Source organism: Podarcis erhardii (assembly GCF_964252035.2).
Source record: "Podarcis erhardii genome assembly, chromosome: 5".
Classification (NCBI taxonomy): domain Eukaryota; kingdom Metazoa; phylum Chordata; class Lepidosauria; order Squamata; family Lacertidae; genus Podarcis; species Podarcis erhardii.
In genome coordinates this window covers 42,083,057-42,110,875 of record NC_138509.1, presented here as the reverse complement: position 1 = coordinate 42,110,875, position 27,819 = coordinate 42,083,057, and the positions used below count along the sequence as shown (strand labels likewise).

Here is a 27,819-nt window from a genome sequence, read left to right as displayed (position 1 = left end):
TTGAGAAATACTCCTGTTTGATGTGCTTTACCTCAAACCACGTTTCATCCAATTTGAAATAATTTTAATAATAATTTATATGCCACCCATCTTGAAAATGCAAGCCGCAGTTAAGCTGAAGTGTGTACATTTCAAGCAGCTGTTGCACATGCAGAGGCCACACAGTTTCATTGAACTGGAGTTTAGGGATGTTGCAGCCACAATGAAACTAATCAGGTAACGCGCATCAAGTGAAGACATCCTTGCCCCACCTTGCTCTGGTGTGTACAGCAAGTGCAGTCTCGAGGCCATGAGTTCAAGCCCCACGTTGGGCAAAATATCCCGTGCACTGCAGGAGGTTGGAGTGGCTGGCTCTTGTGGTCGCTTCCAGCTCTGCAATTCTGATTCTAAGATTCCAAACCACAGTCAAGGGCAATCCTCCATGTACAGGGTAGTTTAGTAGCTCAGTTTTAAATTATATATGCATGAGAATCAGTTGCTAAATCTCACTCTGAAAGAGATTGTAGCTGCCTTCTCAGATGATTCTCTAATTCTATGAAATTCATACTGAAAGTCTGGCTGTACAGCAGAGAACACTTGAAGCTGCGGGCCTAGATGATTCAGAGTAATTGAACTCTTCCAATGGTTAGTTAAGAAAATTTACTTCATCACAAGAAAAATAGGTCGTGAATGTTCTAAGGTGGGATGTGGGTTTCAGAACGGGTGAATACAAGATGCATTCTCAAGGTTCAGGTGGCAAAAGCAACAGTTTCGTGATACAGTCATCACATTTTTTAAATGTTGTCAAATTCACCTTGGTTTTCCTTTTTTTATTGAAACTTATTCAAAGATATACAAAAATACATACCCATTACAAAGTATCTTATTTATAATATACTGAGATTTTTTTAAAAAAACTACTTAGTCCAAAAGAGAAAGTCAGAAGGAAGAAAAGACAAGGAAAGGAGAAAAGGAGAAACTGAAAGAAAAAAGCAAGAGAAAGGGAAAAGAAATTAAAAAACTAAAGAAGGATAAAGAAGAAGAAAATAAAAGGACTTCCAGATCTCTGCCCTGCAAGTACATATTATATTCATTCCTTAAGATTCAACCATTATATGTTCTATAAACCAGTATTTTTTCAGTCTTCAAATCCAGTTCATTTTCTATTTCATGCAAAAATGTCCATAAGAAATTTCCAGTCCTTAACAAATGTCAGTAATAAATTCACCTTAGGTTTCCATATTGCTATTTTCATTTTATAGATTAAAATTCTCTGCCTCAGGAATTTTGGAATAAAATGTTTAAATGGCTTCTGTCATAGAAAACCAAATACAGCATCATCACAGCTATGATAGGCATTTTCTGTTATTGAAATAGTGGTTTATCTTGGAGAAAATAACCTCATGCTTGTCATCTATCCTAAGTTCTGAAGGACCTCTACCATTTTGGTGTGTATTGTTTTAGCATTTGTTCTGTGTTCCTTCTTCATTTTGTTGACTTGTATTGCTCAGTTTCAATGTAGAAACTTTTTATTATTCCTATAGAAAGTTGGGGGCTGTTCTCTTGGAAGTTTAAATTTTATTGTGGTAACCAAAGTTGGATCAATATATACTGGATTAAAATGTTCTACCTTTAATTTTTTTTAAAAAATTGAATTACTATTTTCTATGCCCTTCTACAAATATTTTCAGTGATAAACTGTGGGTGAACATTAACTTAATTTCCTCCCTCCTACCTATACCACGTAAAGTATATTTTAAATTTCCTTAGAAATAAGGAGCCATAGATGCAGAATGTTTTCAACACTCCCTGTGCAACAGCAGAGTACAGAAAGACCTAAGAGCTGAAACCATTAAATTGAAATTGAACTTTCCTCCTGCTTTTAAGGCCTAGTCAATTATAATAGCATATCATTTTGAAGTATTTACTGTAACAAAGGCTTATAAATGCAAAATTAAATACTGACAGTATCTAATCATATGGAAAGTACATGCTAGTCCTGGAAATATTGGCTGCATTTAGACTGAATTACTGTAGAAAGAGTAAAAAGGTGGACATTTTATGTGTAAGTTACCAAGCCATGTGAAAGCTCGTGGGCTTTAGGTGCCTAATTTAGGACACAAAATTGCAGCGCTGGTGCTAAAGCATTGCCTACCACCTGAACCTTGGGCTAGTAAATTCAGTGCAACATCTGCATTTATGTGTTACCTCTTTTGGGGGGGTGTAATCTGGAGAACTTTAGCCCTCAAAGGGGCACCGTGCCATTGAGACATACAATGGTACCTCAGGTTACATACACTTCAGGTTACAGACTCCGCTAACCCAGAACTATTACCTCGGGTTAAGTACTTTGCTTCAGGATGAGAACAGAAATCGTGTTTCGGTGGTGCAGCGGCAGCAGGAGGCTGCCCCATTAGCTAAAGTGGTGCTTCAGGTTAAGAACAGTTTCAGGTTAAGAACGGACCTCTGGAACGAATTAAGTACTTAACCTGAGGTACCACTGTATATGCTTTTTCAAAGTCACAGGAGCAAGCCTGGAAAATGGAAAGCTTTTTTTTTTTTAACAGAACGTTCAGTCGTAAATCATCCTAATATTCTCACAGATAAACCTTCTGAAATGAACACTTTTTTGTTACTCATTTATTTATTAATGACAAAGAAGATTTAATTCTGTTGGCTAAAAGGGGCACTCCAGTTGTTTTACACATAGCATTTAGCCATAATGAGCTATGAACATAGCACTCTGTTCTGATGAATTCATTTGGGTATCAACTTCAGTAGCAAAGTTATAGGAGTTCCTTTTTGCTGGAGAACCAATTTTAGGCTAATTTCTTCTGTACTTAGTAAAGTTTACACTTATGAGAGACTTTGACACAAAATATTTGTAAGTACTGTAATGGAAAATGAGAGCACAGGTAGAGTTCATACATTACCTAATCAGAATTCCTCGAATGGTTCATTTATATAAACCCAAAATGAAGATAAAAGGCAGTTTTGGTTTGTCATTAAAGGATCTCTTTTCAACAGAAGTTAAAAGGAAGCGTTTCAGAATGTTGCCAATTTTAAAATAGCCAATTTAGAAATTTAATATAGATTAATATTATGGAAGGAAATTTTTGCAAAATTTGCCTCTTCACCTGATGATTGCTCGTGCTTATGATACATCTGACAGTAAGAGCTGTTTGACAGTGGAATTTGCTGCCAAGGAGTGTGGTGGAGTCTCCTTCTTTGGAGGTCTTTAAGCAGAGGCTTGACAACCATATGTCAGGAGTGCTCTGATGGTGTTTCCTGCTTGGCAGGGGGTTGGACTCGGTGGCCCTTGTGGTCTCTTCCAACTCTATGATTCTATGATTCTATCTGTTTGTTTGCAAGAGCACTGTTCTCCCTAGTTGCCACCGCCACCTACCCTGCAGAAATTAGGCCTAATGGGAGGAGCTCCTATTTGCATGAGGGGGTTGTGGAACTGCAGCAGGTTGTGGTTTGCAGGATGGGTAGGCCTATACGTTGGTATACATCATGGGTAGACAAACTAAGGCCCAGGGGCCGGATCTGGCCCAATCGCCTTCTAAATCCGGCCAGCGGATGGTCCGGGAATCAGTGTGTTTTTACATGAGTAGAATGTGTCCTTTTATTTAAAATGCATCTCTGGGTTATTTGTTGGGCATAGGAATTCGTTCATTTTTTCCCTCCAAAATATAGTCTGGCCCCCCACAAGGTCTGAGGGACAGTGGACCAGCCCCCTGCTGAAAAAGTTTGCTGACCCCAGTATATTATATATATATGATAATACACTCGGTTCTCCAAGTTCCAGTTGATATGTAGCACAGTATCTTTGTCACGAAAAGGCAAAGTTTGGAGAAATCCCAAGGTTCGCAGAAGTAAGATTTTAAATGGAAAAAAGCTATATTGAGCATTATAGCTTATATTCCTAAGACATAATAATATTGAGGCGTTAGCAGATGCGTATTGTACGTACACAATTGGTGTAATAGCTATACCATGTTCAATTGAAACAGCAGTTGATAACTAGTGTTTGTAAGCATACATAGTTGTTGTATGAAGTTGTAAAACTATTTATCATTGTAATTCTAAATATTTAAGCCTGTGCTGACTCTGTATTCCTTCTCCCCTTCCCCCAATATAAATATAATTTTTGCAGAGAACTAGCCCCAGACTAGTGGGGCTACTGGCTACCTAAATCCCAAAAATAAAAGTGCTTCCTGGGTGGTGGAGCGGGAAACACACAAATAGGCCCTCAGCTGATTGCTAAATGAAGAGCTGCACTGTTTCCTGGCCTGGAAGTCTTCATCTGTTGTGTTCCAGATCTGATGTGAAGAATGTTTTTGCTGAAGCGACTGTTCTTTATCACGGCCTGAACCATCATTGGCATCTGCAAGAAGTTGCTTCTCTTCTAGATAACCAGAATCCACATAGACACAACTCTATGACTTTCAGAATTTGTGCTTGAGTTTGCTCTCCCCTCCTCCGTCCCATTATTTTTCCTCACGTGTCATGTCTTAGATGGTGAGCCTCCTGAGGGCAGGGACTGTCTTAGTGCTGATTTTTATAAGCTGCTCTAGCAGCCACTTTGGCTAAAGGGTATAAATGCCTTACATAAAAAATATTAAAAAGTAATATAAAAAGTAAGGTTCTAATTGCTTGGCACAATATTTATGTACTTTACAAGACTTTGCAATAGCTAATCAATCCTTGCTTGCTTTGTGAGTAATTTTCTTGCCATGTCCCTTGTTTTACTAGTGTACGTAAAACTGATTCAGAATTTATATACAAGAATTAAGACATCTTGTAGCTGACAAACACGTAACAGAGTGCAGTCATTTCTTACTCCAACAGGTTGCAAATTTGCTAAATGATGGCAGGATTAGCCTAACTTTAGTGTACTACAGAGAGTAAGATTCTGGGATGGCATGACACATTTTAAGCTGATGCTTGCCAAGACATAACAGTTTAAAAACTGACATTTGTGCTCAAACCATACTGCCACAGTCCTTACTGCTTCATGACAAACTGTCACTCTGCAGTACTGTGTCTAGCTGGTAGCTGTAAAATTATCTTGTTTTATGTTGCAGGGGCTAGTATACTGTTGACAGTGCCCAGGAGTAAGACAAGCCTGTGCCTTATGTGTACGATGGTAGCTGAAAAGTGTCTGTTCTCAAATTCTATAAAAGCAAGGTGCCAGACAAACCCAGGATGTGTTCCATGTTTTCATGTTGTATGTTAAACTTCCCAGCTACTTACCACCCTAAACAATCCAAACAATAGCTTTTTTTTTCATTTTGTATATTTGAGAATGTGTTTAACAGGATCCTGCTGCAATCAAGAGGGGTTTATGGTGAAGACTAGCAGTGATTCACTAAGCTGTTAAAATAATATTTTCAAGCATTCCCATTTCTCAGGGAGCACAATTAGTAGCTTTTGTTAGGAATGGGGAAATTGGATAGGACAAAAAAATCTAATATTCTGTAGGAACTGGAAGCAACTGTGTTGGTGGGCTGAGGATTGGAAAGTCAAAAAAGAGGGGTTCTTATTAATGGCAAGTATCTGAGGGCAGTCATGTAGGTGTTAGGCACTTACATGGACCTCACACAGAGCCCTAAGGTAAGTGGAAGGAAGCGAGGCATTCTGGATGAGTAGGGTGCTGTTTATGAGTCTTGTGGTAGAGTAAGCAAGAGATTTGTTCACCATAGTTCTCTAGTAACCCCTTAATAAAATAAGCTGGGAGCCATGTTTTCCACCCATGCTATTGCCTTATTTAAAATACTTTTTAAAAATGTCATGTTTATAAGAATAACAGTCTTAAAGATGAACGTGAATATATGTGGATCTTTCTGTAGACTAGGGCCCTTGTCATTAGGTGCAGTTTGTCTTGTGTCTAATTAAAGTGGACTATAGTCCACAAAAGCTTTAGGGGGTACCATAAGACTCTTTTTGCTGCAACAGACTGATATGGCTATTCCTCTAGAATCTTTTACACAGCGAATTATAGGAGAGAGTTCATGTGGTGGAAGGAGTAACCCTGAGCTGTGTGGACACATCATTTGTGCGTCGAGGTCCCCCAGGCCACCCCAATAACTCACACTTCACACATCAATTTTTGTTTAAGGTTTTTGGCATGAATTTGGCCACAACTTCATTTAAATACACACACGTGAGTGGTTGCTTAGGCATTGGTTACGATTATCTGTCCTTGCCCCAGGGAGAGAACTCACTTCCGGATTCCAGCGGAAGCCAGTCAGGGAGAACCATATTGGGGAGAAATGAAGCTGGGCACCAGTCCCTCATTTCTCACCCTCATGCCCCCTGGGGCTTGCACAGCCCAAGTCTGATGCCAGGGACTAGGACGAAAGGGATGGCAAGCCCCTGGATTCCTTTAACAGAATTCCCTTTCCGCATCACCATTGGAGGGGTAGACACTTACCCCTCCACCAACCAATTTTAACCAATGCCTAACCGCCAACCTTACAAGTTGTGACTATTTGCTACGCAGTAGGCAAAAACCAAATGGCAACAGCCAATCAGCAAAATGGACAAAATTCCTACCAGGCCCCTGCCCCAAGGCAGACGACCCCATGACAGGCATAGCAAGGTCAGAGGACAGCGAACCCCCCCCCCTTTTCAGGGAGGGTGGGTGGGTGATCTGGTGCACGCAGCCCAAGAGAAGGCCCCAGGCTGCGAGCCCTGTATTTAAGACCTCTGACCCCTCCCACCATTTAGCAACATAACATTCTCCCCAGCAACACTCCTTGCCCAATCACAGCACATGGCCAATTTGCCCAACAATAGTGGGGTGGCCTTTAGGCCCCCACCGCAACACGTGCTCTCTGTTATGGAGAACACGCTTTGTAGGCAAAGAGCCATCTATGACCACTGCAATGGCCCTTAAACTGTGGGGGCCAAAACACCTGGAAGGGGAATGCTAGATTCCAGGGTGGGGTAGGAGGATCATTCCTACTTTTTACCACTGAATCCTCATTGGTCTACACTGGATTTGTAGGTGTGACTGCTCTCCTGCTTTGCCCCATTAGCAATTGTGTACTTTCGCGGGTGGCGCTGTAGGTTAAACCACTGTGCCGCTTGGGCTTGCCGATTGAAAGGTCAGCGGTTCAAATCCCCGCGGTAGGGTGAGCGCCTGTTGTTCAGTCCCAGTTCCTGCCCACCTAGCAGTTTGAAAGCACACAGTGCAAGTAGATGAATAGGTACTGCTCTGGCAGGAAGGTAAATGCTGTTTCCATGTGCTGCTCTGGTTTCGCCAGAAGCGGCTTAGTCATGCTGGCCCCATGACCCAGAAAAACTGTCTGCAGAAGCGGACGAACGCCGGCTCCCTCGGCCTTTACAGCAAGATGAGCGCCGCAACCCCAGAGTCATTCGCGACTGGACTTAATTGTCAGGGGTCCCTTTACCTTTACCTTGCTTTCTTCTGATTGTGTGACTTTAGGAGCAGACAGAGATGTCTTGTTCTATTCCACTTCTTGATTACCAGTGTTGAATTTGGGCCCTGATCCATAGGTACTTGCACTAGGCAGCATCCGACTGCATTCAAGAAGCTATGCATCTTCTGCTGTGGCACTTGGTGTTGAGTAGAGAAGAAGTTTAGAAGTGGGGCAGAACTCAAAAAAGTTTTAAGATGATAGGGGGAAATATATTACATGCCATAAAATAGTTTAAAATAATTTTTAATGCTCATGGTTTGAAAAGCAATTTGCAGTGGTTTTCATCCTTTTCCCACAGCCATCCTATAATGCAGGTCATGGTCTATTGCTCTTACTTTATAGATGAGGAATTGAGACTGAGCTGAGATTTAAACTTTGCTACCCCAGGTCCAATAGATCTATGCAGCCCCTCTAGTCTCAATGCAGCATCTCTGGCTCCCGTAATAGGCAAGGCTGGCATTGAAGAGAGTAAAAGTGAATTGTGATGCAGACAGGAATTAATGCCAAGATTTTTTAAATAAGCATGTGAGGCTAGAGGGTGATTTATGATGGCCACAGAGCAGGCTTTACTGCTTCTGCTGTTAGCACAGAGAAATCCTCTTCTCCACTGATAAGTTAGTTCAGATCATTATTATTTAAATACCTATTCAGGTTAAAAGGGAGGATGAAACGAAATTCATTTCATTTTTCAATTGATCTGCAAATAGCCATGAAAATCAATTTTCTTTTCTGTGTCCAATTAAAACCAACCATTTCCCTAGCTTCAGGTAAATTCAGTCAAAATTAAGCTTGATCTTAAAGGCAGCATGTGATCAGGATCACCCTTTATGTCAGGCAACGGATCAGTATTTGAATGTAGTTGCCACCAGACCCTGGGCATGCCACACTGGCTTTGTAATTTCAGCAGTGTGTGAAGCCAAGAGAAATGCCCTTAAGGGTATGCCACACTTCCATTTAATCATTTCAGCATTCAAAATATTGGCTGTTGTGTAATTGCTGTGAAATCCAGTTATGCAAACTCTAGCTTCTTTCCAAGCTAGAATCTTTACTACTGGAACAGAAGCCAGAATGGTAAGGATTTATTTCCCAGGTTTTCTCTCAACAGTAAATCAGAGAGTTTTGCTGGGAGGAGATGTTACAGCCAAAAGGGCTGTGTCCCTTCGTTTCATCCAATGGGCGTGGGCAGTTGGTGAATTTATTGCAAATTCTGGCTTGGAGCAGATTTCGTTTCTTTACACCAGTAGGAAATTTGTCCTTTGAAAGTAGGTTATGCTCACCTTCAGCATTTTTCATCCTGGCAAGAGCTTGATGTTTTGTAATACCTTATTGGCAAATCTAATGTGGACCAGTGGATTTGTTAGGATCGTAGAATTGTAGAGTCAGAAGGAACCATGAGCATCATCTAGTCCAACCCCCAGCAATGTAGGAATCTTTTTGCCTGACCCATGTTTGGAACCCATGAGATTAAGAGTCTCATGCTCGTTACTCTGGGATTCTTTAATTCTCACTTAGCCTGATGATTATGCCTTTTGACAATATATGGGTATGCCAGTTCTAGGTAGGTTCACACCTTAAGAGCTGACTTGCAGCTTGAGTAAATTTCTGACTTGATTTACTTCTTTTATTTAGCTGCTATCTCACCTTATGTATTAATTTTAATTAACTATATTATAAGTGATTTTTTTTTTGAGGGGTGGTATTATTAAGTTTAATGATGAAACGTGATGCCCAGCTAAGTCATACTCAGAGCAGACCCTTCAAAATCAATGAACTTAAGTTACTTAGGATGAAGGTCTTACGCAGCTGGCACGACTAAGTCCAACTTTCTTTTTCCTGTTTGGAATAATGATAAAATGTCATTTATATGCCTAGTTATTGATACTTGGGGAAATTGTTTATGCATCTTTGGTTGTATTTTTAACAGGCTTTTTCTCAGTGTGAGAAGATGTTTGTGGTGCTGGGCAGCCCTTTGGGGAAAATTGAGATATCTGGATGCAAGCTGGGGGTCCATGAAATCCACCTGGAGCAAAATGCTGTGCTACAAAATGGGTAAGCCTGTGTTCCACTGATTATTTTTTCATATACGCATGTTAAAAGTTAAAAAAGAGCCTTTCATATAATTGGAATGAAAAATATTTACTAATTTATTGCTATAGCTTTGCAATGTTCACTTTAATGTTTTTATTTTTAAAGGTCTCATCCTTATGGCTTGAAACAGTCAACTAGTCTAGCTTGATGCTTTGGCACTGACTGCAGAACGAGTCTAAGACTTTATTGTTGTTATTCCTTAACATTAAAAAATAGGGTGATGATTGAGAGTCTATAAATCCTACCACTAGAGAATGGATCTGGCAAGGCAAGCAGAGCACAAGGTCAGGAAGCGTCCCTGTCCATTTTTCAGTCATGGAAGAAGAGGGGAGGTGGCTTCCCTTCTCATGTATTGGGCTTGGAGAAACTGAGAAAGCAGCCAGAACTTCCATAGCTGGCTAGGCATAGTTCCAATAGGCAAACTCAGTGTAGCACCTCCCAAGAGTTGGGACTCTCCCTGATATTGCCCTGAGACATGAAGACCTTGGAAAATATGACTGCATTCGGTGTGTCTCTGAAGTCCAAATCAGGGGTGGTATCCTGCTCCTGCAGAGGCTGGAGGTGGTAACAGTGGTGGTGGAAAGTACGTAAAGATTTCTGTCTACCTTTCTGACAAGGAACCAATGCAAAAGCTACGATTGGGCTACACTGGTGAAAATCAACACAGCAGGCGTGATTCTTTATCCCTATACAGTGGTACATCGGGTTACAGAAGCTTCAGGTTACAGACGCTTCAGGTTAAAGACTCCTCTAACCCAGAAATAGTAACTTGGGTTAAGAACTTTGCTTCAGGATGAGAATAGAAATCGTGCTCCGGTGGTGTGGTGGCAGCAGGAGGCGGCCCCATTAGCTAAAGTGGTGCCTCAGTTTAAGAACAGTTTTAGGTTAAGAACGGACCTCCAGAACGAATTAAGTTCTTAATTTGAGGTACCACTGTATGTCTTTCTGTGCAAGCCCTGTTGCGAGTGGCTAACCAGGCTGTATAGATTCAAGAAACGCTACTAGAGTACATGTGCAATGAGGACAATAGAGACTTTCAATTCATTGTGTCCTTTCAGAGGATTACGGTGGAATTGGTTAGCCACCTATCAGAACTAGGGTTGCTACAATATCAAACTCTACAATAAACACACAGCTTTTCCTCTCCTTGGAAGTCACAATTGCTTGTCCCTTCCCAGGAACATACCTGGCCCCATCATATTTGTTATCTCTGGGAGCTTGTAGACTGCTGGTTCTAAACTTGTGATAATTTATATTGTTTTTTTCATAGGCCTGGCTAATAGAAGGATGAAATTGTGATCTGTGTGAGTGTTGGTAGGGTTGCTGTTGGAAATGATTCTGGGCGCCGGGAAGAGTTGTGACCATGTGGGGAGGCAAGATAAATACCAAAAGGACATTCATGATGTCAAGGAAAGGAAGAAGGGGGAAACAATGACTTTTTGAGAGCCAGTGTGGTGTAGTGGTTAAGAGCGGTAGTCTCGTAATCCTGGGGAACCGGGTTCGCGTCTCCGCTCCTCCACATGCAGCTGCTGGGTGACCTTGGGCCAGTCACACTTCTGTGAAGTCTCTCAGCCCCACTCACCTCACAGAGTGTTTGTTGTGGGGGAGGAAGGGAAAGGAGAATGTTAGCCGCTTTGAGACTCCTTAAAGGGAGTGAAAGGCGGGATATCAAATCCAAACTCTTCTTCTTCTTCTTCTTCTTTTGGTGACAGGAAAACTGGTAGCAATGGGCTATGTATGTGTACATGTTGCTGGGTATATGTGAATTTTGCTGTGTTGATTTTGGGTCCAGGAAATGTGGCCACCCAGCACCTGACTTTCTTGCTGTGACTTCATGGTACATAATTCTGTATTTCTCAGAAGTTGCTAAAGTTTCGTTTTAGCGAAAATATTGTATATTACAGAGTTATAACTTCTCAGTTGTATAGAATATGTCTGATCCAGACTGTGTATTTCCCCCAGCTTTTGCTTCTAAAGCACAAACAGACAGAGGACCTCAGGAGGTCAGTACATTTTCCGACTTACTTGCCTTAAAGTAATTCCATTGGTTTTCTGAGCCTCTCAGTTAATAGGAAATTATAAAAGAAAGAAAGAAACCAGCACAGCAACTTGGTCTTGATAGGGATTGCCACACAGTCTAATTCGATTGCACGAGTTTCAGTCAATTTCATTAAATCTGCATAAATTCTCCAGTGTATAAAACAGTAACTCCAAAGGGGAAATCATTCTTCCCCTGTGTTTGGATGATGTATTCATGCCACATAGGAGGGAAGGTGCCTGATATGACACATAAATGCATGGCGTCATGTGTGAAAGGAGGAATGCGTAAGAAGTTGTTAGCCACATATACGTTTGTGAATGCTTAAAACATTATTAATAGTGGAGAGAAGAGTGCCCCGGATTTGTTCCTCCTGACTCCACTCATCCCCAGTCATTCCTATCTGGTGGAAGACAGCCCCCCCCCCCAGCTTCCTCACCTAGCCGCCTACTCTCAGTACTCTCAGGTATTATCAGTGCACTGATCAGGGAACTCTTTAAAAAATTTTTTTAAATAAAAGCATGTTTAATTGGTGGATATATTTATTGAATAACATTGGAGCTCTACACAGATTTCAAAAGTAGATGTAACCCCCCCCCAAGTCTCTCTCTCCTCCATTTTTTCCTTGAGCATTCACAAGTGTAATTATAAGTAATAAGTGTCTAAATGCCACACAGAGCTTTTACAAGTACCTATACTAATGGAATATATATATATATATATATATATATATATATATATATATGCAGGTTTTGGTGTCCTCGGGTGTCTTCCCGTGTAAAAGTTGGGGTGTCTAGGCGACGTTTCGACGAGGTCTCACTCGTCATCTTCAGGCTGGTGCTTTCGGCTTCTTGTTACTGGAACAGAGCAGGATCTCAGTGTTTGAGTTCCTATAAATACTGTAGAGGGGGTGTGGTGTATAGCCTCCAATGTTCTGGGCAGAGAGGTCTCTGCCCAGAACATTGGAGGCTATACACCACACCCCCTCTACAGTATTTATAGGAACTCAAACACTGAGATCCTGCTCTGTTCCAGTAACAAGAAGCCGAAAGCACCAGCCTGAAGATGACGAGTGAGACCTCGTCGAAACGTCGCCTAGACACCCCAACTTTTACACGGGAAGACACCCGAGGACACCAAAACCTGCATTCCTGTACCCGTGAAAATCTACGAAAGCAAATATATATATATATATCTCCTCCTCTACAGTCGCTTCTGCTAACATCTTCAAAATGCATCCTGTTTTATCTTTCTAATGGCAAAGACCTAAACGATTTAACACTATTCATAAATATCTGGGCTGAAATGTATCGTTTAATCTCTTCCGCTTGTTGATAGGAAACAGTTGTTAAAATATCTAGGATCATTATCTTTGAAAGAACAAAATAATAAAAAGGGCTCAGAGTCTCCTTTCCTCTTGTTTTAAAAACTGGCTAGTAAACATTGTAATAAGAACATTGGGAAAGCACACACACACAAAAACACCATAAAAAAATTAATGGACTCCTGTCAGACAGAATTATAATGAATACAAGTACGGTTATACATGCTTTGTGCTCAACAGTCACAGAGGTATTTTGCATCATGTTGCATGTTACAATCAGTATGTATTATATATATTTTTTAACCTGGGTCTTTCAGTTTGGCGTTGGAATCTAGAAGATGGCAATATGATGCATCCCTTTTGGGGGGGGGCGGGGCGGGCAGAGTATCCAAATACAATGACTCCAAGGGTCATCCATTGCTACAAGTTATTTCCACTCCCCTGTACTAAGATTGGCGTTTGGTAAATTTATATGGCAAAAAAGTAATTAAAAATCACCCCCCCAAAAAAATTTTTTTGAGATTTTGTCCTTTTCAAAATGAGGTTATCTGAATGGTGATAAAATAATAAGGGTACATTAATCACTTTCTTCCTGTATAAATAAGAATAATATATAAGGAACATAAACAACTTCTGTTTTACCTAATTTGGTTTGAAGCTTTCTGATAATGGCTAATAGAATAATAATGTTGTATAATAGAATAATAATGTTAAACTGAAGTCCCTGTGTGAACACATGCCAGTTACTTTAAGGCTCAGTTTTATTTTTGTAGCTGCGCTCACTGATTTAGATGTCCTTGTCCACCAATTATTTCAATCATTAACAAAATGTAGTAAGATTTTTATGGTGCAACTCTGAAAACTACTGCAGAAATGTTTTCAGGAATTCTTTGCAAATCATTATTACTTCATTTTTATTTTTATTTTATAAATAATGCTTCATTTTATAAACAACCCCTCCATAGTAGTAGCATTGAAGGTTGTGTGCGCCTTTGGCCTGATAAATCACTTTTCATTTCAGCAAGTCAGTAGCAGAGCAGAATCTTCTGTGTGTGTAGTGCGTTTTAATGACCAAGGGATTATAAGTCTTGCAATGCCTGCTCCTGATGGAATCCATGTTATTACTTTTAAATCTTCTTATCCTGTGCCTTCTTCCAGAAAGTCATCTTACCCTCCCTAGCTGGTTGGAGTAGATGAAGCATTTAGAAAGCTCTCACTCCAAGTCTCCTTGTTTGTGACACAAGGGAGTCTTCAGCACTCGTGAATGAACATCAACTAAACCTTCTAAAAGTGGAGCAAACATTGATTTTGCTCCAAAGATGTCTTTATGCACATAGTGAAAGAGGTGGGAACCATGTGCATGGAGTGTCTCATTTGAGGTGGCTACAGAACTTCAAATTTTGTTCACAAAAATATTCAGGGTTTTTGTTTTTCTTTTACTGGCTGTGGTGTTTCAAAATGTGTAGATTAACTCGTGGAGAACCAGCGAAGTGTGATCCTCATCTTTGACCCACTTTCATCAGCACAAATCAGGGGCCTGCTCTTTGTTGGTTGTTTGTTTGTCATCTCTTATATACTAATAGTGAACTCTGTTCACAGAATGGCAGTCTTTATGAATTAAAAATGGCAACACCCACACACCAGATGGAAAAGTATTAGCAGGTTTGTAGAAATGCAAAATCAGAAGGACAAATAGCAAGCAAAAACCCAAACCTAAAGGATGGAAAAATAACCCAAACAGCCCAGTGGGGCTGGGGATCCCCATTGAACATAGGCTGCCTGTTAAGAAGCTGAACAAGTGAAAAGCCGAGGAATGGAATGACTGGAAACCTGAATAAGATCTCTCAACACAGCAGCATGTATTCTGCAATTCTCCTTCTGACTGTGCATTTCACTTTTCCTTCCATTCTTCCTCTGATTTATTTTGATGATGGTGATTATAAAAAACAACAACATATCATGAAAGTGTATTGCATATTTTATTATTTTAAGCAGCTTTGTGACCTCCCTGGTGAAGAGCAGTGTGTGTGTATATGTGTATATAGTGCAGCAAGAAAAGTTGTGCCTCTGAGATGGCATACTAGTGGAGACCAATAGTCAAATGAAATGGAAAAACCTGGATGATGGCTTGAACCAGGCAAGTTGACAATGAGGATATGGCAAAATAGTGGCACACAAATGTGGGTCGGTGCTAACTTCCCAGTATTGCTACACCAACCACTAGTGGCATTTGTATGCAAGGTACATTGCTACTTGAACTTCCTTTAGTCTTTGTACGATGAGGACAAGTTCCTGTTTTTAATCTGGACATCTGCATCTATGATTTCTGGCCTATTGTAACAATAAACTGGAGCACGGTATGTATTGCATTGCAGGTTGTCCCATGCTTGCTATGAGTTGAAAAAGGGGTGAAAGACTTGGAAAATGCCGTATAAGGTTCTGTGGATTATGTAGGCAGTGTTAATCTTTTATGTTTAGTAGTTCTAGCTTTTTATGCCCTTATGAAGCTTTTTGAGTTGAGATATGAAAAAGTAAAGGCTTGTGTACATTAATGAGTGCAACTAGAGGTGATATTGCATACAATATTTTCAAAAGCTATCTTTAGAAAATACTCTGGTGTCTGTACTCTTTTTATTTTTCAAATGGAAGAGGTTTAGATATTAAACCTTTTAGCTTCTTTGTAGTAGCTGGTTAGGTAGGGGCCTACCACTTTTCTCAGGATGCAACTGAATACCAAAAGTATGTGTTTTAGAGAAATATTACTTCCCCTGCTAGAAATATCCAGACATCAATCTCTATTTCAGCAGATTCAATGGATATGGCAGGAAGAGTTATTATATACTATGATCCTCCTTTTATTAAAAATAAACTGGGCTAGTTTTTCTCCTGATGGCTTTTCAGGTGATAACTATAGGATTGTTTATACTTATAGCTAGATGATCAGAAGTGTGGGGGGGGGCGCACACACAACTTTTTGCTGGAGGAAACGTTTTTTTAAAAGCTCAGCATAATTTCAAAAACTAAGGGGAAAAAGTTTCCCAATCCTGTTAAGAACACATATAGTCTCTTAGACTGTGTGACCTTTCCATATCTGCTTGTACTTTTCTGCATTATGTTTACAGATGGTAGATTATTCTGCATGTGTGTTGAGTAAATTATGATTCTGGCATGCGCATGCATTTAAAACCCAGAATAATCCAATATAAATCTGTCTAACATTTAGCTTTTTTCTCATAAAAATTATACACTATTTTAAAAATATGTGTAATTAGTGGTGGTTGTTGTGGAGCCTGTTAGCCTTGGAATCTAAGGACAAGTTTTAAGAAGCGGTAGATAAATTTTATTTAGTACTTATTTTTATTTCATAAAATTTATATGTTGCATGATTGTAATAAAATATCTCAAAGCAGTTTGTTAAATCTGTGATTGTTGCATGACTTCAGACACAGTGTGCCAATCCAAAGGCCAGGACCCTCTAGGAAATCCAGGTAATTCTGTAGGACATGGTGAACCACATTTTCTGTTCAGTTTAATTGAAGACACATAGCACAAAGTATCCAACCCATTATAGAGTTTTCCTAAACACAGCAGGGAATATTGTTTACATCAGATTATTGTTTGACCAGTGGAATGTTACAAACTGAATATTGACTTGATTTAGGGCCTGTGTTTCCTAAACGTTGTCCCTACAAGTCGATTTTGATTTTAATCTTTCTAATCTAGACCAGAAGTTTGAACCTGCATTTCTAGCAGACTATTCATCTGTTTTTCTTAACAAAAATGCGCACACACTGCTTGGAAAGAGAATTGAATGGGATGAGATACATTATTTTGAAATAGGACAATCCTTATATGTTCACTTAATTGACTTGTTAATTGATGTATCAAATGAAATGGAAGAGTTACGGTAAATATTTTATAAGAGATATGTAATTGTGCATGTAGTATTTATTTCCTTCACAGAAGAAGTCTTATAAAATTTAGCTTTTTCATTAATGTATGTAAAAATATTAAAAGCTTTTGTATATTGCATTAAAAACTTATGTTGGCTGCCCTGCATTTTCCTATTTATTAAAACTTTTCAAGCAGTAAAAACATTTTACTTGTTAATGAGGGGAAGTGGGGAAATTAATGAAAGAGCTTGGATTCTCCAAGATGTCTCCTTTTAACCATGCACAACCAGCTCTCTTTCCCCCCACTCTATGTAGTTTAATTTCTGTGTTAGGGTTCAGTAAGCAAATGCAAATAGATGTAATGATTTGCATCAGTAGATTACGTCTCAGTTTAATATCCTCGGATATTTTGGTCAAGGACTTTTTTTCTTTGTTAGGTTGGCAATGTTTTCCTACAGTAAAAATTTATAATTGCAACATTTATGCTCAAAGTCCCATACATATATCACTTTCCAATATCAGGGTGCTGGGTTACTACACTTTCTGCAGTTAATAGAAGCTCCTATTAAATAATGATAGTTCACTGATATTTAGGCGTTTAATGTTTGCATTTAATGTATTAGGCGTTTAGTGTTTCCATTTATTTAATACCTACCTCTCTCTCTCTCTCTCTCTCCCTCCCTCCCTCTCTTTCTCTCTCTCTCTCTCTCTCTCTCATTCTGACAACTTTGTCAAATATACCCTGATGGGAACTTGTTCTTGGTACATGGACCAGAAAAAATGGTGATGTTCACACCATATATTGGGTTGAATCACTAAGCAGTACCCCATTTTTAAGTTGTTTCAGGATTTTTATTTTTATTTTGCTTGCTGGAGTACAGGTAGAGATCCTGCCTACCACATCAAAGGGAATCCGTTCTGGCTGTCATCTATCTAAGATGATGCTTGCTTTGGATAGATTGGTATCTTGGAAGGCTCTTATTTGAAAAAAGAATCCTTCACAGGTGAAATATATGCAGTGAATGAAAGACCGTCAACTGGAAACATAGTGGGTACTAAGTTCAAAGCTGGAGTCTTCTTGGCAGTAGACTTTGCAATGACCAAGGTCTCCTGTCCCACATGGCCAACTTGTGCAGATTTACTTGTCCTGTAAATCTGAACAAAGAAGCAGCCGCCCATTCTAGGAGAAAGAGGAACAAGGAGGAGCTACCAGCTTCATTTGTTGAAAAAAAATGCTTTGTTTTTGTTCATTGGAGGTTTTTGAAAGAGTGCGTATGCACATGATTCCATAAAGTGTACATGAATCCAAAAAAGTTAATCTCTTGTGGTTAATTGTTTAGAGGTGCTATGAACTACAGATACTACAAATACTTACTGAGCAGATATTCTCTGAATCTCAAGTTCATATTAGTATGAAAGTCCTTTAGTTGGATTATGCTTAATGAGAAGAAAATGTCTTTCCTCCTATCATGTCTTTACACCCACCCTCCCACACAGGTCTTCTGCCTCAAAGATCTGGTGTTCCTTAAGACTGTTTTCATAGTTTGCATTTCTCTATAAAGTTTAAGATTGACGAGTCATCCTTAGCTAAGCAGCTTTTGTTGTTTATCCATCTATACAAGCATACTCCTTTTAATCCTTCCATTCCTCATCTCTACCATCGTTGATTTCTTTGACTCTCTTCAGTCAATTGCTAGACTGAGGATGCCTGCAGAAGGACTTGTTTTGATGGGCCCATTAAGGGATGGACTTTTATTGTCTTCTCCCTGAAAAAGCATATTTGTATTTAGTTTTCCAATCATTCTGTGCTATTGCAATGAGCCCAAGGACAAGGAAGTTCATTATTTTTCATACTTTTGGAAACCAGATAACTAGGGTCCCGAAAAGTTACATAAAATAGTTAATATATAGTTTATATAAAACACTGGAAAGGTTTTTTATAACCTTATTTTCCTAGTGTAAGAAATGTTGAAGGTGGCTTCTTTTGCCCTTAGGATATAGTGGCCTAGGAAATCATTCATTTCCAACACTACTTTGTCACTTGCTATTTACATTTAATGACCCACCACTATGAATTTTATATCCTGACTCCTTATTAAAGCACAATATGTGCAAAGATAGATTTTTAATTAGCAAAAATAGTATGAGCATCAATGACAACAATACAAAAACTGATTGACAAGTCTGGCAGGTTTATTAGCAGTAAAATCAATTGGGGAAAACTCAGCTTGATGGCTGCCAAGTAAAGAGAGATAGCTAATTAAAAATACTGCACAATTTATAGTTTATGACATGATGAAATATTTGGGAATTAAACTGATGTTAGAACAGTAGCACTGCATTTCTAGTAAAAATCTCACACAAGATAATCTAGAAATAGAACACAAATGAGATCTCTTAGATTGTTAAATAACCACGGCACATAATTTATTTTACCAAGATGTTTCTGTATAACTGTGCTTGGGGACTGTGAAGTAGATGTGTAGCATTTTTTGCCACCTCATACCATTTATATCACACTGCCTAAAGTTGCAGTGTACAACCACCTGAATAAAGCCTATCAGAAGTACATTTGTGATCTGTTTATCCACAGGTTTCTCACACATTGCCCGCGCGAGACAGGCCAGGGGAAACACCTTTTTACCAGTCCAGCTTGTAGCATCTTAATGGACAACAAACACACAGAGGATATCCCACTGTGATCGTGGGTTCCAACTAAAATGTTGCCACAATCCCTATGGGCAACTTATACTTTCCAGGCAACAGGGTTTGCCCCTGTCTCATCAAGAGTGCTTTATAATGATGATAATAAATAGCTTATCATCACCATCATTATTAATCTTCATGATTATTAAGTCATTTATATACTGGACTTTTAATATTTTTAGAACCATGTTACAGTTCAGTAATGAAATAATTTGTAACACAAAATAAACAGCGAGAGATTGAAAACAACAGCTTTAACGCTCATGCCTGAAAGATATAGTGAAACAGAAATATTTTCATTTACTGCGCCCTTAAAATGACCAATGGCAGAGATTTGGGTTTTTTCTCAGAAGAGAATTCCATAAACAAGGAGCCATCATGGGAAATAATCTGTTTCTGGAAAATTATAACTTTGCTTCTCAGTTGATGGTGTGGCATTCATAATAGTATTTCTGAAGGTAAGCATTTATATGAGAGAACATGGGGTTGTTGTTTTTGTCAAATACAGGTGAGACTCAGCTTACACGGGTTGCATTCTGGGGAGAGTGTGTAAAGTTAAAATTGCATATAGTCAAAACACATTGGGTACAATGGTGGGTGAGATTGCCAAAGTCTTTTTCCCCCAGACTCCCGCCTACTTTACATTTATTTATTTCTTTATTTCCACATAAAGCTGAATGTGTGCAAGGCTTTTGTAAGGCTGTGCGACCTTTCCTCCTGAGTAACATGTGCATAATAAGTAATAGTTCCAACATATAGCTCAGTTGGTAGAGCATGAGTCTCTTGATCTTAGGGTCATGGGTTTGAGCTAAAGAATCCTGCAATGCAGGAGGTTGGATTAGATTACCCTCATGCTTCCTTCCAACTCAGTTCACATCCATTCAGAATCATAGAATTGTATTCTATGATTTTTAATGGATGTGAACTGTTCTCGAAACAAGAGCAGCTACAGGCAAGTAACTTTATTTTGTTACCATAATTATGAGCAGGTGAAACAGCCATCTGTATGAATGCTGTTGTACTTCAGTATGTGATGGACCTGACTCAAAGAAAAACCTACACAGAGAAGAGCTGTAATGTGAATATGTTATGTCTTTTGTTAAAGCTCTGTAAGACATTTGTTTTCTCAGTTTTCCTCAAATTCTGATAATTTAGATAAGACAAGTTAATTGCACCTAACCTTGACAGAGAGCTAACAACATACAGTGGTACCTCTGGTTGGGAACGGGATCCGTTTCGTAGACCTGTTTGCAACATGAAAAGAGCGCAACCCACAGCAGTGCGTCTGGGCACGCGCGGGTTGCGATTCACCGCTTCTGCGCATGCGCGTGACATCATTTTGCGCTTCTGTGCATGCGCGAGCGGCAAAACCCAGAAGTAGCCCTTTCCGGTACTTCTGGGTCGCTGCGGGACGTAACCTGAAAGAACGTAACATAAAGCAGACGTAACATGACGTATGACTATACTACCTCTGTGCTTTATGTATAATTAAAATGTTATTTTGCTTAACTCTTCCCTTTCCCCCCTCCCCCCGGATGATTCATTCTCGTGCGGGATGTGCTACCATTCTGCCCCTGCAATCATTCATAATTTTAGGATTTACTTTTTTTTGTCCTGTGATACAACCAATTCAGGAGAGAGTTAATACGTTTTCTAGTTTTGAAGCTTCAAATACATTAATGGTATAATTTTTATTTGCTTGGTACTGTCATATTTTGTATTGAAGTAATGTTCATATTACATGGTCTTCCGACAAGTTTTGTTAAAAGAAAAAAAATGTTAATAAGATATAAATTTGATATAAGCAGCTTTTGAAACTCCCATTGTTCTAGGCGTGTTTTACAGCAGGGGATTTCATTAGTGTGAGCAGTTTCTGATTAAAACTGTGCAGTGGAAGGGAAGGAGAAACTTTTTCTGCCTCCCCACTTTCAGCCATTCTCTGAAGACGAGAAAAGACCTCTAAAGAATATTTGGGGGGGGAGCACAGCTTTGTTTTTGCTGTCTTCAGATGAGGACTAGAACATGTGAAAAATGAACATAAGATTTTAGCTGCTGTTCATTCATTTTCAGCTTTGCACTCTTGTAAAAAGCGCACCTAGACATTCCATTGTTTCGCCCATAACCTATGATTAAAATGCCATTTAGCTCCTAGCTTTCATATCTCAATTTCTAACACTGGATATAAGACACTGAAGAAACAAGCTGTTGTGTGAACATATATTGTATAGGCAGTGCCTGTTCAAGTTTAAGTTTGTGATAACACTATCTACCTTTCTGCCTAGTTCCTATTTGTTTGTTCCTAAATTACAACTTCAGTGAACTCTTCCCCAATTTTACTCTGACTTGTTCTGTGAAGAAATGCTTGGAAGAGATACTGATTTGCATACATGTGTAACATCTTCAAGATAACCTCATTTCCGTTGAGCCATCTCACCCACTTGTCTGTTGAAGCTGGTCTCTGCTTCTCTTAGATTTGTTGCTAGCTGCAATTTCTGTTGGTCATGGTTGGGGTCCTCTATCAACTCTTGTAGGTCACATGTGTTCTCTGTTTGCAAGGAAATATTGCTTGTAACTCTTGAAGTTGTTCAGCCGCTCTTCATTTATGCAGATATCCTCTGGGTTTTAAGATTTATATCTCAGTGTGAAATGGAGAATATGTTCGGGAGTATGACAGCATGTCTTTCAGAAACTTGCTTGTTTGTCTTTCTTGAAATAGCCTTTTCTTAATGGCAGGCTAGAAATGGCAATGACAAACTGAAACTGCATATTCTGAAAAGAAGAAAATCCTAAATGTTTGCAAAATACTTTTCTCATGGGTGTAATATATAAAGTGTAATATATAAAGTGCAAACATTATAAAGCAAAAGGCTGTAGAAACAAGTTCTAGCTATTCCTAATATGAGTACACTACATCTCAAAGGCTGTAGACTTTTATACACTTTCTGATAAGAATTTTAATTTGAGGAGTAAAACACAGCCCAGATTTCTGTTCCTTAGGAGTAAGTCATATTGGAATCCATGACAGTTGCAGAAGCAGTTGGTTAGCCATGTCCATAACTAACATCAAGTTTACAGTGCTGAATTCATCCATGTAACTTCTCTTTAGAAGACTTAATTTAAGAACATCCTATTAATTAAATCATTTTATTGAAATATTCTGACTAAAACACTGCAGCAAGTTTGTTCTTGGTAACCCTACATGTCAAGTACAAAGCTAAAGTCAAGAAATGCAGCCCTTGGGGAAATCAGTTGTCTATCGCTGTCCTATAGTCTAACTTGGCCATTAGGACAGTTGAACCTGCATCACAGATGCAGCAAAATATCTCTGTGGGCAGAAATTGGTTGGCTATTTCAAATCATTATATGAATTCAACTTCCTTCCCCTCTCCTAGCCACATGCTCTGCTCTGCTCTGCCCAGGCATCTCGGAACCCCCTTTTCCATTATTATTTCTCATTTATTTGTAGCATTCCATCTTCTAACTTTTGTTTTCGTAAGATCTCCATGTTATTAGTTTGCTGTCTTCTCAGACCTATACTTACTTCTAGATTCCCAGGTTCTTTTTAGGGGGCGGGCAGGGGAGCTTAGTAGGATCAAAGCTGCTCAACCAGTTGCTGCCAGAAACTTCACTGCCACCACTAATTATTATATTAGTTCTGTCATTTGACTTCAATAGGAGCAAGTTTATCTAAGTTATTGAAAGTGGCACAAGAACACTAGGTTCCAACCTTCTCTTGCTCACAGATCGCTCTTGTTCAATCCTGTTCAATCTTCATGAATCTCAAGCATAGGTCAACTTACGGATGCTCATTTGCTGTAAGAGTAAAATATTCTTTACCTACATATTTTATTCTGGGACATACTATTTTGTGTATAGTCTTGTTTTACTCACAGTAAAGCTGATTAGTGATGTCTTATGAACCACCATTGCTCTAATACTGAACACCTGAAATTGAAGAGCTGCACAGATTCATATTAGAAATCATGTAATCTACACCATTATTAGGTGGGCTGATTTTTTTCTGAGGATCCTCCACTACTTCTGATATGTACATTTGCAGGATAATTCAGTAGCAATAATCTTTTGCTACAGTCACCCTTAAGGAAGAATGACTAAGTTTCTAGGAACAAAAATGAGGGTGGATGGGAGATAAGTCAATGGGAAATAAGTCAATGTGGGTAGCCTTAGTTTTGCTGGATTGTCTAATTGTGGCTGCTAACATATTCCCTTTTCAGATTAATATTAATTAGATTGTTTTGTACTATATACATGTCATAAAGTCTTCCAACAATTAATACAGATTAAAATGCCTTTGCATACATAGAGATTAACTGTTTCATTAGCAGTTCCAAACTTTGAAAGTACAGCTGTGAACTTGAAAGTGGGATGAATATTGACCTAATTTGTCTTTTGAAAGGACACACAGTTTTAGTAGAATGCTTGTTCTATTGAAATGGACAAATGCAGGTACTATTTCTTGGGTAGTCTGCATGTGCTATAAGATTTACTGTGCATTACCTTAGCCATCATTCCCATAAGTATTAATTTTAACTCCACTAATAAGAAACTGAACAAAAGTGGAATTATGAGTTCAGTAGTATTCCATGAAAGGTCAGTTGTTAAAAAGGCAGAGTGTGACATTCTGTGAAAAAGGTGCCTTCATTAATCATCCTGATAGGAGAGCATAGGATATTCTTGACCAATACCAGTGAACCTTACAATATAATGTTTCAGGAAGTGGTGTTTAATTCTTTGTTTTAAACACACACACACACACACACACACACACACACACACACACCAAGGGTGACTTGAATGAATGCAGAATACAATTGTTCCTTAATATTATAATGCAAAAATTTCAGTTGGCAATTTCAGATGTGCCAAATTAAGATTGTCGTATATCTAAATATTTCATTAAATGATGTGAGTATGGTGGGTTATTTTATTGTAGGAGAATTGTGTTACAGGTGGCAGAAGTCTGCCCATTTTTGCTATGAAAACATAAACAGTTCCTTATTAACTAACCAACATAACCCTCTAACTCATTTGTCTATGGTGTAATACGATTGAATCGATTGTGCCTGGGGTTTTCCCCTCAATAGCAGTATTAAAGTTCAATAGAAATATTTAAATCATTGAATACAATTCTAGTGGAACTTTAGTTCATTGAATATCCTTATTGTGAGAATTTCTCACAGATTTTGTTCACCGTGATTCCTATTAAAGCATAGCACGGTACTGTTACCCATTACAACAACACCTTTGCCTAACTAACTGCTAATGTAATCTAATTTGAAACAACAAAGGGGTCTAAGGGATCTCAACCATTAAGCTTGCTTCTTGAAAGTTATCAGTTTTACAGTAAACAGTGCAAATTGCAAAGTCTGCAATAGTTATGATTATTTTTTCCTTAATGTCATAATTTTGCATAATGGCTGTTGTGCTACATTGACTAGGTCCATGGGTTGCTTAACATAAGTGATTGCACTTGTTTATGATTATAAACTTCTTCCAATAGAAATGCTGTATGAAATGCATGTAAATGATTAGTTTAAGATTTCTACTTCATTAGCCACATTATACACATTAGAGTCATTGTCTAAGAGTTAGTAATATTTGTAATGAGCTGTATAATATGCGCCTTTTAACAAAATTTGAAAACAGATGGAATATTTTTACAACAGTTTATCATGGAAAATGAACCCTAGCAAAATATTTTAACAATGGTTTGAGTTGCAAAATTGTGATGCCGCCGTCTGCCATAGAGCCTGTTATGGTACAAGGAAAACATCAGAACCTTTCCATGCTCTCTAGTGGTTGTCTGGGTGGAGCCAGGAGGTAGCTTGTAGCAGCAGTCTGTTACTATTGAGAAGGATACTCTTCCTTTCCATGTGGAAGCTGATAATCAGGTATCATATGGCAACCATATACAGTGGTACCTCGGGTTACAAACACTTCGGGTTACAAACTCCGCTAACCCGGAAGTAGTTGCTCCGGGTTGCGAACTTTGCCTCAGGATGAGAACAGAAATCGCGCACCAGCGGCAGCGGGAGGCCCCATTAGCGAAAGCGCGCCTCAGGTTAAGAACGGTTTCGGGTTAAGAACGGACCTCCAGAACGAATTAAGTTCGTAACCCCAGGTACCACTGTAAAAACTTACCATGTAATGGCTGCAGTTAGAATTAATCATCCAAGGAAGGTTTCTGCGTAAATCCAAAAAAGGAATAAAAAATATTGAATACTTTATTTTAAGCTAAATAAGTTTAATAAAGAAGACTATTTAGAAGGTTGTTCCATAGTAAGGATATTTTCTAGCCATATGTGATATATTTTTGAGATTTCAGTGTAAATCACGCTCCCGTTAAAGTCAGCATGTCTAGTATTTCACTAGTATTTCATTTTTTTCATTTTTTCATGTTATATTTACTTAGTAAATTTAACAGTTTTGCCAAGACACAGTTTTGAGGAGCATATAGTATGTGCCTTGGTTTCATTGTCTTTTGTGCTCACACTCTGACTGACTTACTTGCATTGACACTAAAGAATATATACAGTGGTACCTCAGTTTACAAACACCTTCAGGTTGCTGACTCCACTAACCTGGAAGTAGTACCTTGGGTTAAAACTTTACCTCAGAATGAGAACAGAAATTGCACAGCGGCAGTGGGAGCCCTATTAGCTAAAGTGGTACCTCAGGTTAAGAACGGTTTCAGGTTAAGAACGGACCTCCGGAATGAATTAAGTTCGTAACAAGAGGTACCACTGTACTTACAAAGTACATTCATCATGATTGTATCCCCTAAACTGGGGGGGAAATGTTAAGTTTCAAGGCCAGGTTGGGGGCTGGGGGGCTGAAAGAGAGGCTCCCCATCTAAAGCCAGGCAAATGTGGATTGCTATTGAACAAATAAAAAAGGGAAATACATTGGAGTCTAGATACAGTATGTTTGTAGTAATAAAAGCAGTAGTACAGATTTACTGGTGTAGAAGTTTTAACTGTAATACTGTGGAATGGTAGGTTATTTTGTGTTCAAGAGCTACATTTATCACAAAAATGATGATATACAAATCACTTCCATATCACAAAATGTTCTTGGTCAAAATTGGCTTGAGGCAAGTGATATCTTCGAGTAAACAGTATATGAAGACCATATCTTAAAATGATAGATCACCTAATTTTGTTCTGACAGAGGTTTTTGCCGCAACAAACATCTGTCACTGAAATACCAATTCAGAGATACGGAAGCCAAATTGTAGAGGTTTTCTAGTATTTGTCATTCCTTTAGTTAAGAATGCTACTGATAGTTCTATATCTAATATTGTAAAAGCTTCTCGATTAAAAAAAAAAAATGCCTTAAGTGATGTTTCCTTCAATGATAATTAACCATTTTTAAATGAAATACATTGGTCCTGTTTCATTCTCAACATAGTCCTATGCTGTTTTAATGCAAGTGGAGTTATAAATGGACACTACTACATTCTTGTTGCTTTTTAGCACAGCAAATTGCATTGTAATGGTTTGCACTGATTCTTGATCTTTCTGTGTGGCTTAATTAGTTTTTGGAATAATTTTACAGGAAAAGTATGAAATGGTTGAATTCTTTACATTGTGTGGCTTTTAGGGGTTGCCCAGAGTCAGATTATACTTTGGAACAAAGCCTGCATTTTCTAGTCTCCCACTTTTGTTGCTTGCAAATATAGTTCATATGGAAATGCAGACTGGATGAGGTGCATTCAGGGAAGAATGGGGTTTTCATTTAACAAAATTTATATACCGCTTGATTGTAAGAAAGCCTCTAAGTGGACTTTTCACTTTCTTTTAAATATCCAGATTACAACAGACGGAAGACTACAAATTCAAATGCTTGTTAGAAGCTTTGACCAAGTATGATTTTACAATGCTGATCACAAATAACTCATTACTATCACTTATAAACAATCATTTATGTATTAACGTAGCATTTTTTAAGTATTCCTTGTGGTACAAAACGGGAATAAGACTATAATGCCTGGTGTTTTTTTTAATAAATATTGACTGGAGGTATTAGGTTGCACCTCAGTAAAACAGGCAGCAAAGTATTTTAGCAAATTTTATGGGAAAACATAAGGAAATGCAAAGAGGAGAGATTATAGGGAATCTTCCCAATGTAATTACCATTGGGCCAACAGAACAGTCATAAGGGAAAGAGTAGATAATGCAAAGCAGTCTAGTCATTATGTTAGCAGAGCTGGAGATAAATTTGGAAAGCATTGGAGGTAGCAGAGTCAGTGTGTGCCAGATTTTATGGTGCTACTTAGTGGTTTGAGGGGTTTAGTGTTCAGTCAACAAAAGACTGGAT

At 38.7% G+C, this 27,819-nt stretch overlaps 2 protein-coding genes across 10 annotated transcripts in view; one reads left to right on the top strand and one right to left on the bottom strand.

The window, feature by feature from the left end:
• EBF3 (EBF transcription factor 3) overlaps window positions 1–27,819 on the bottom strand; it is a gene marked incomplete at its 3' end in the record, with an annotated part of 663,555 nt that overhangs the window by 263,109 nt on the left and 372,627 nt on the right. The window lies entirely within an intron of this gene.
• The window catches only part of MGMT (O-6-methylguanine-DNA methyltransferase), a 183,811-nt gene that overhangs the window by 34,323 nt on the left and 121,669 nt on the right, over window positions 1–27,819 (top strand). For 7 of the 9 annotated variants that reach the window (XM_081863335.1, XM_081863338.1, XM_081863341.1 and 4 more), the window contains exon 3: window positions 9,355–9,479. The exons of the other annotated variants lie outside the window; for them this stretch is intronic. In XM_081863335.1, coding sequence (XP_081719461.1) covers window positions 9,355–9,479 — 125 coding nt within the window. The remainder of the gene's footprint in view (window positions 1–9,354; window positions 9,480–27,819) is intronic. 9 annotated transcript variants of the gene reach the window in all.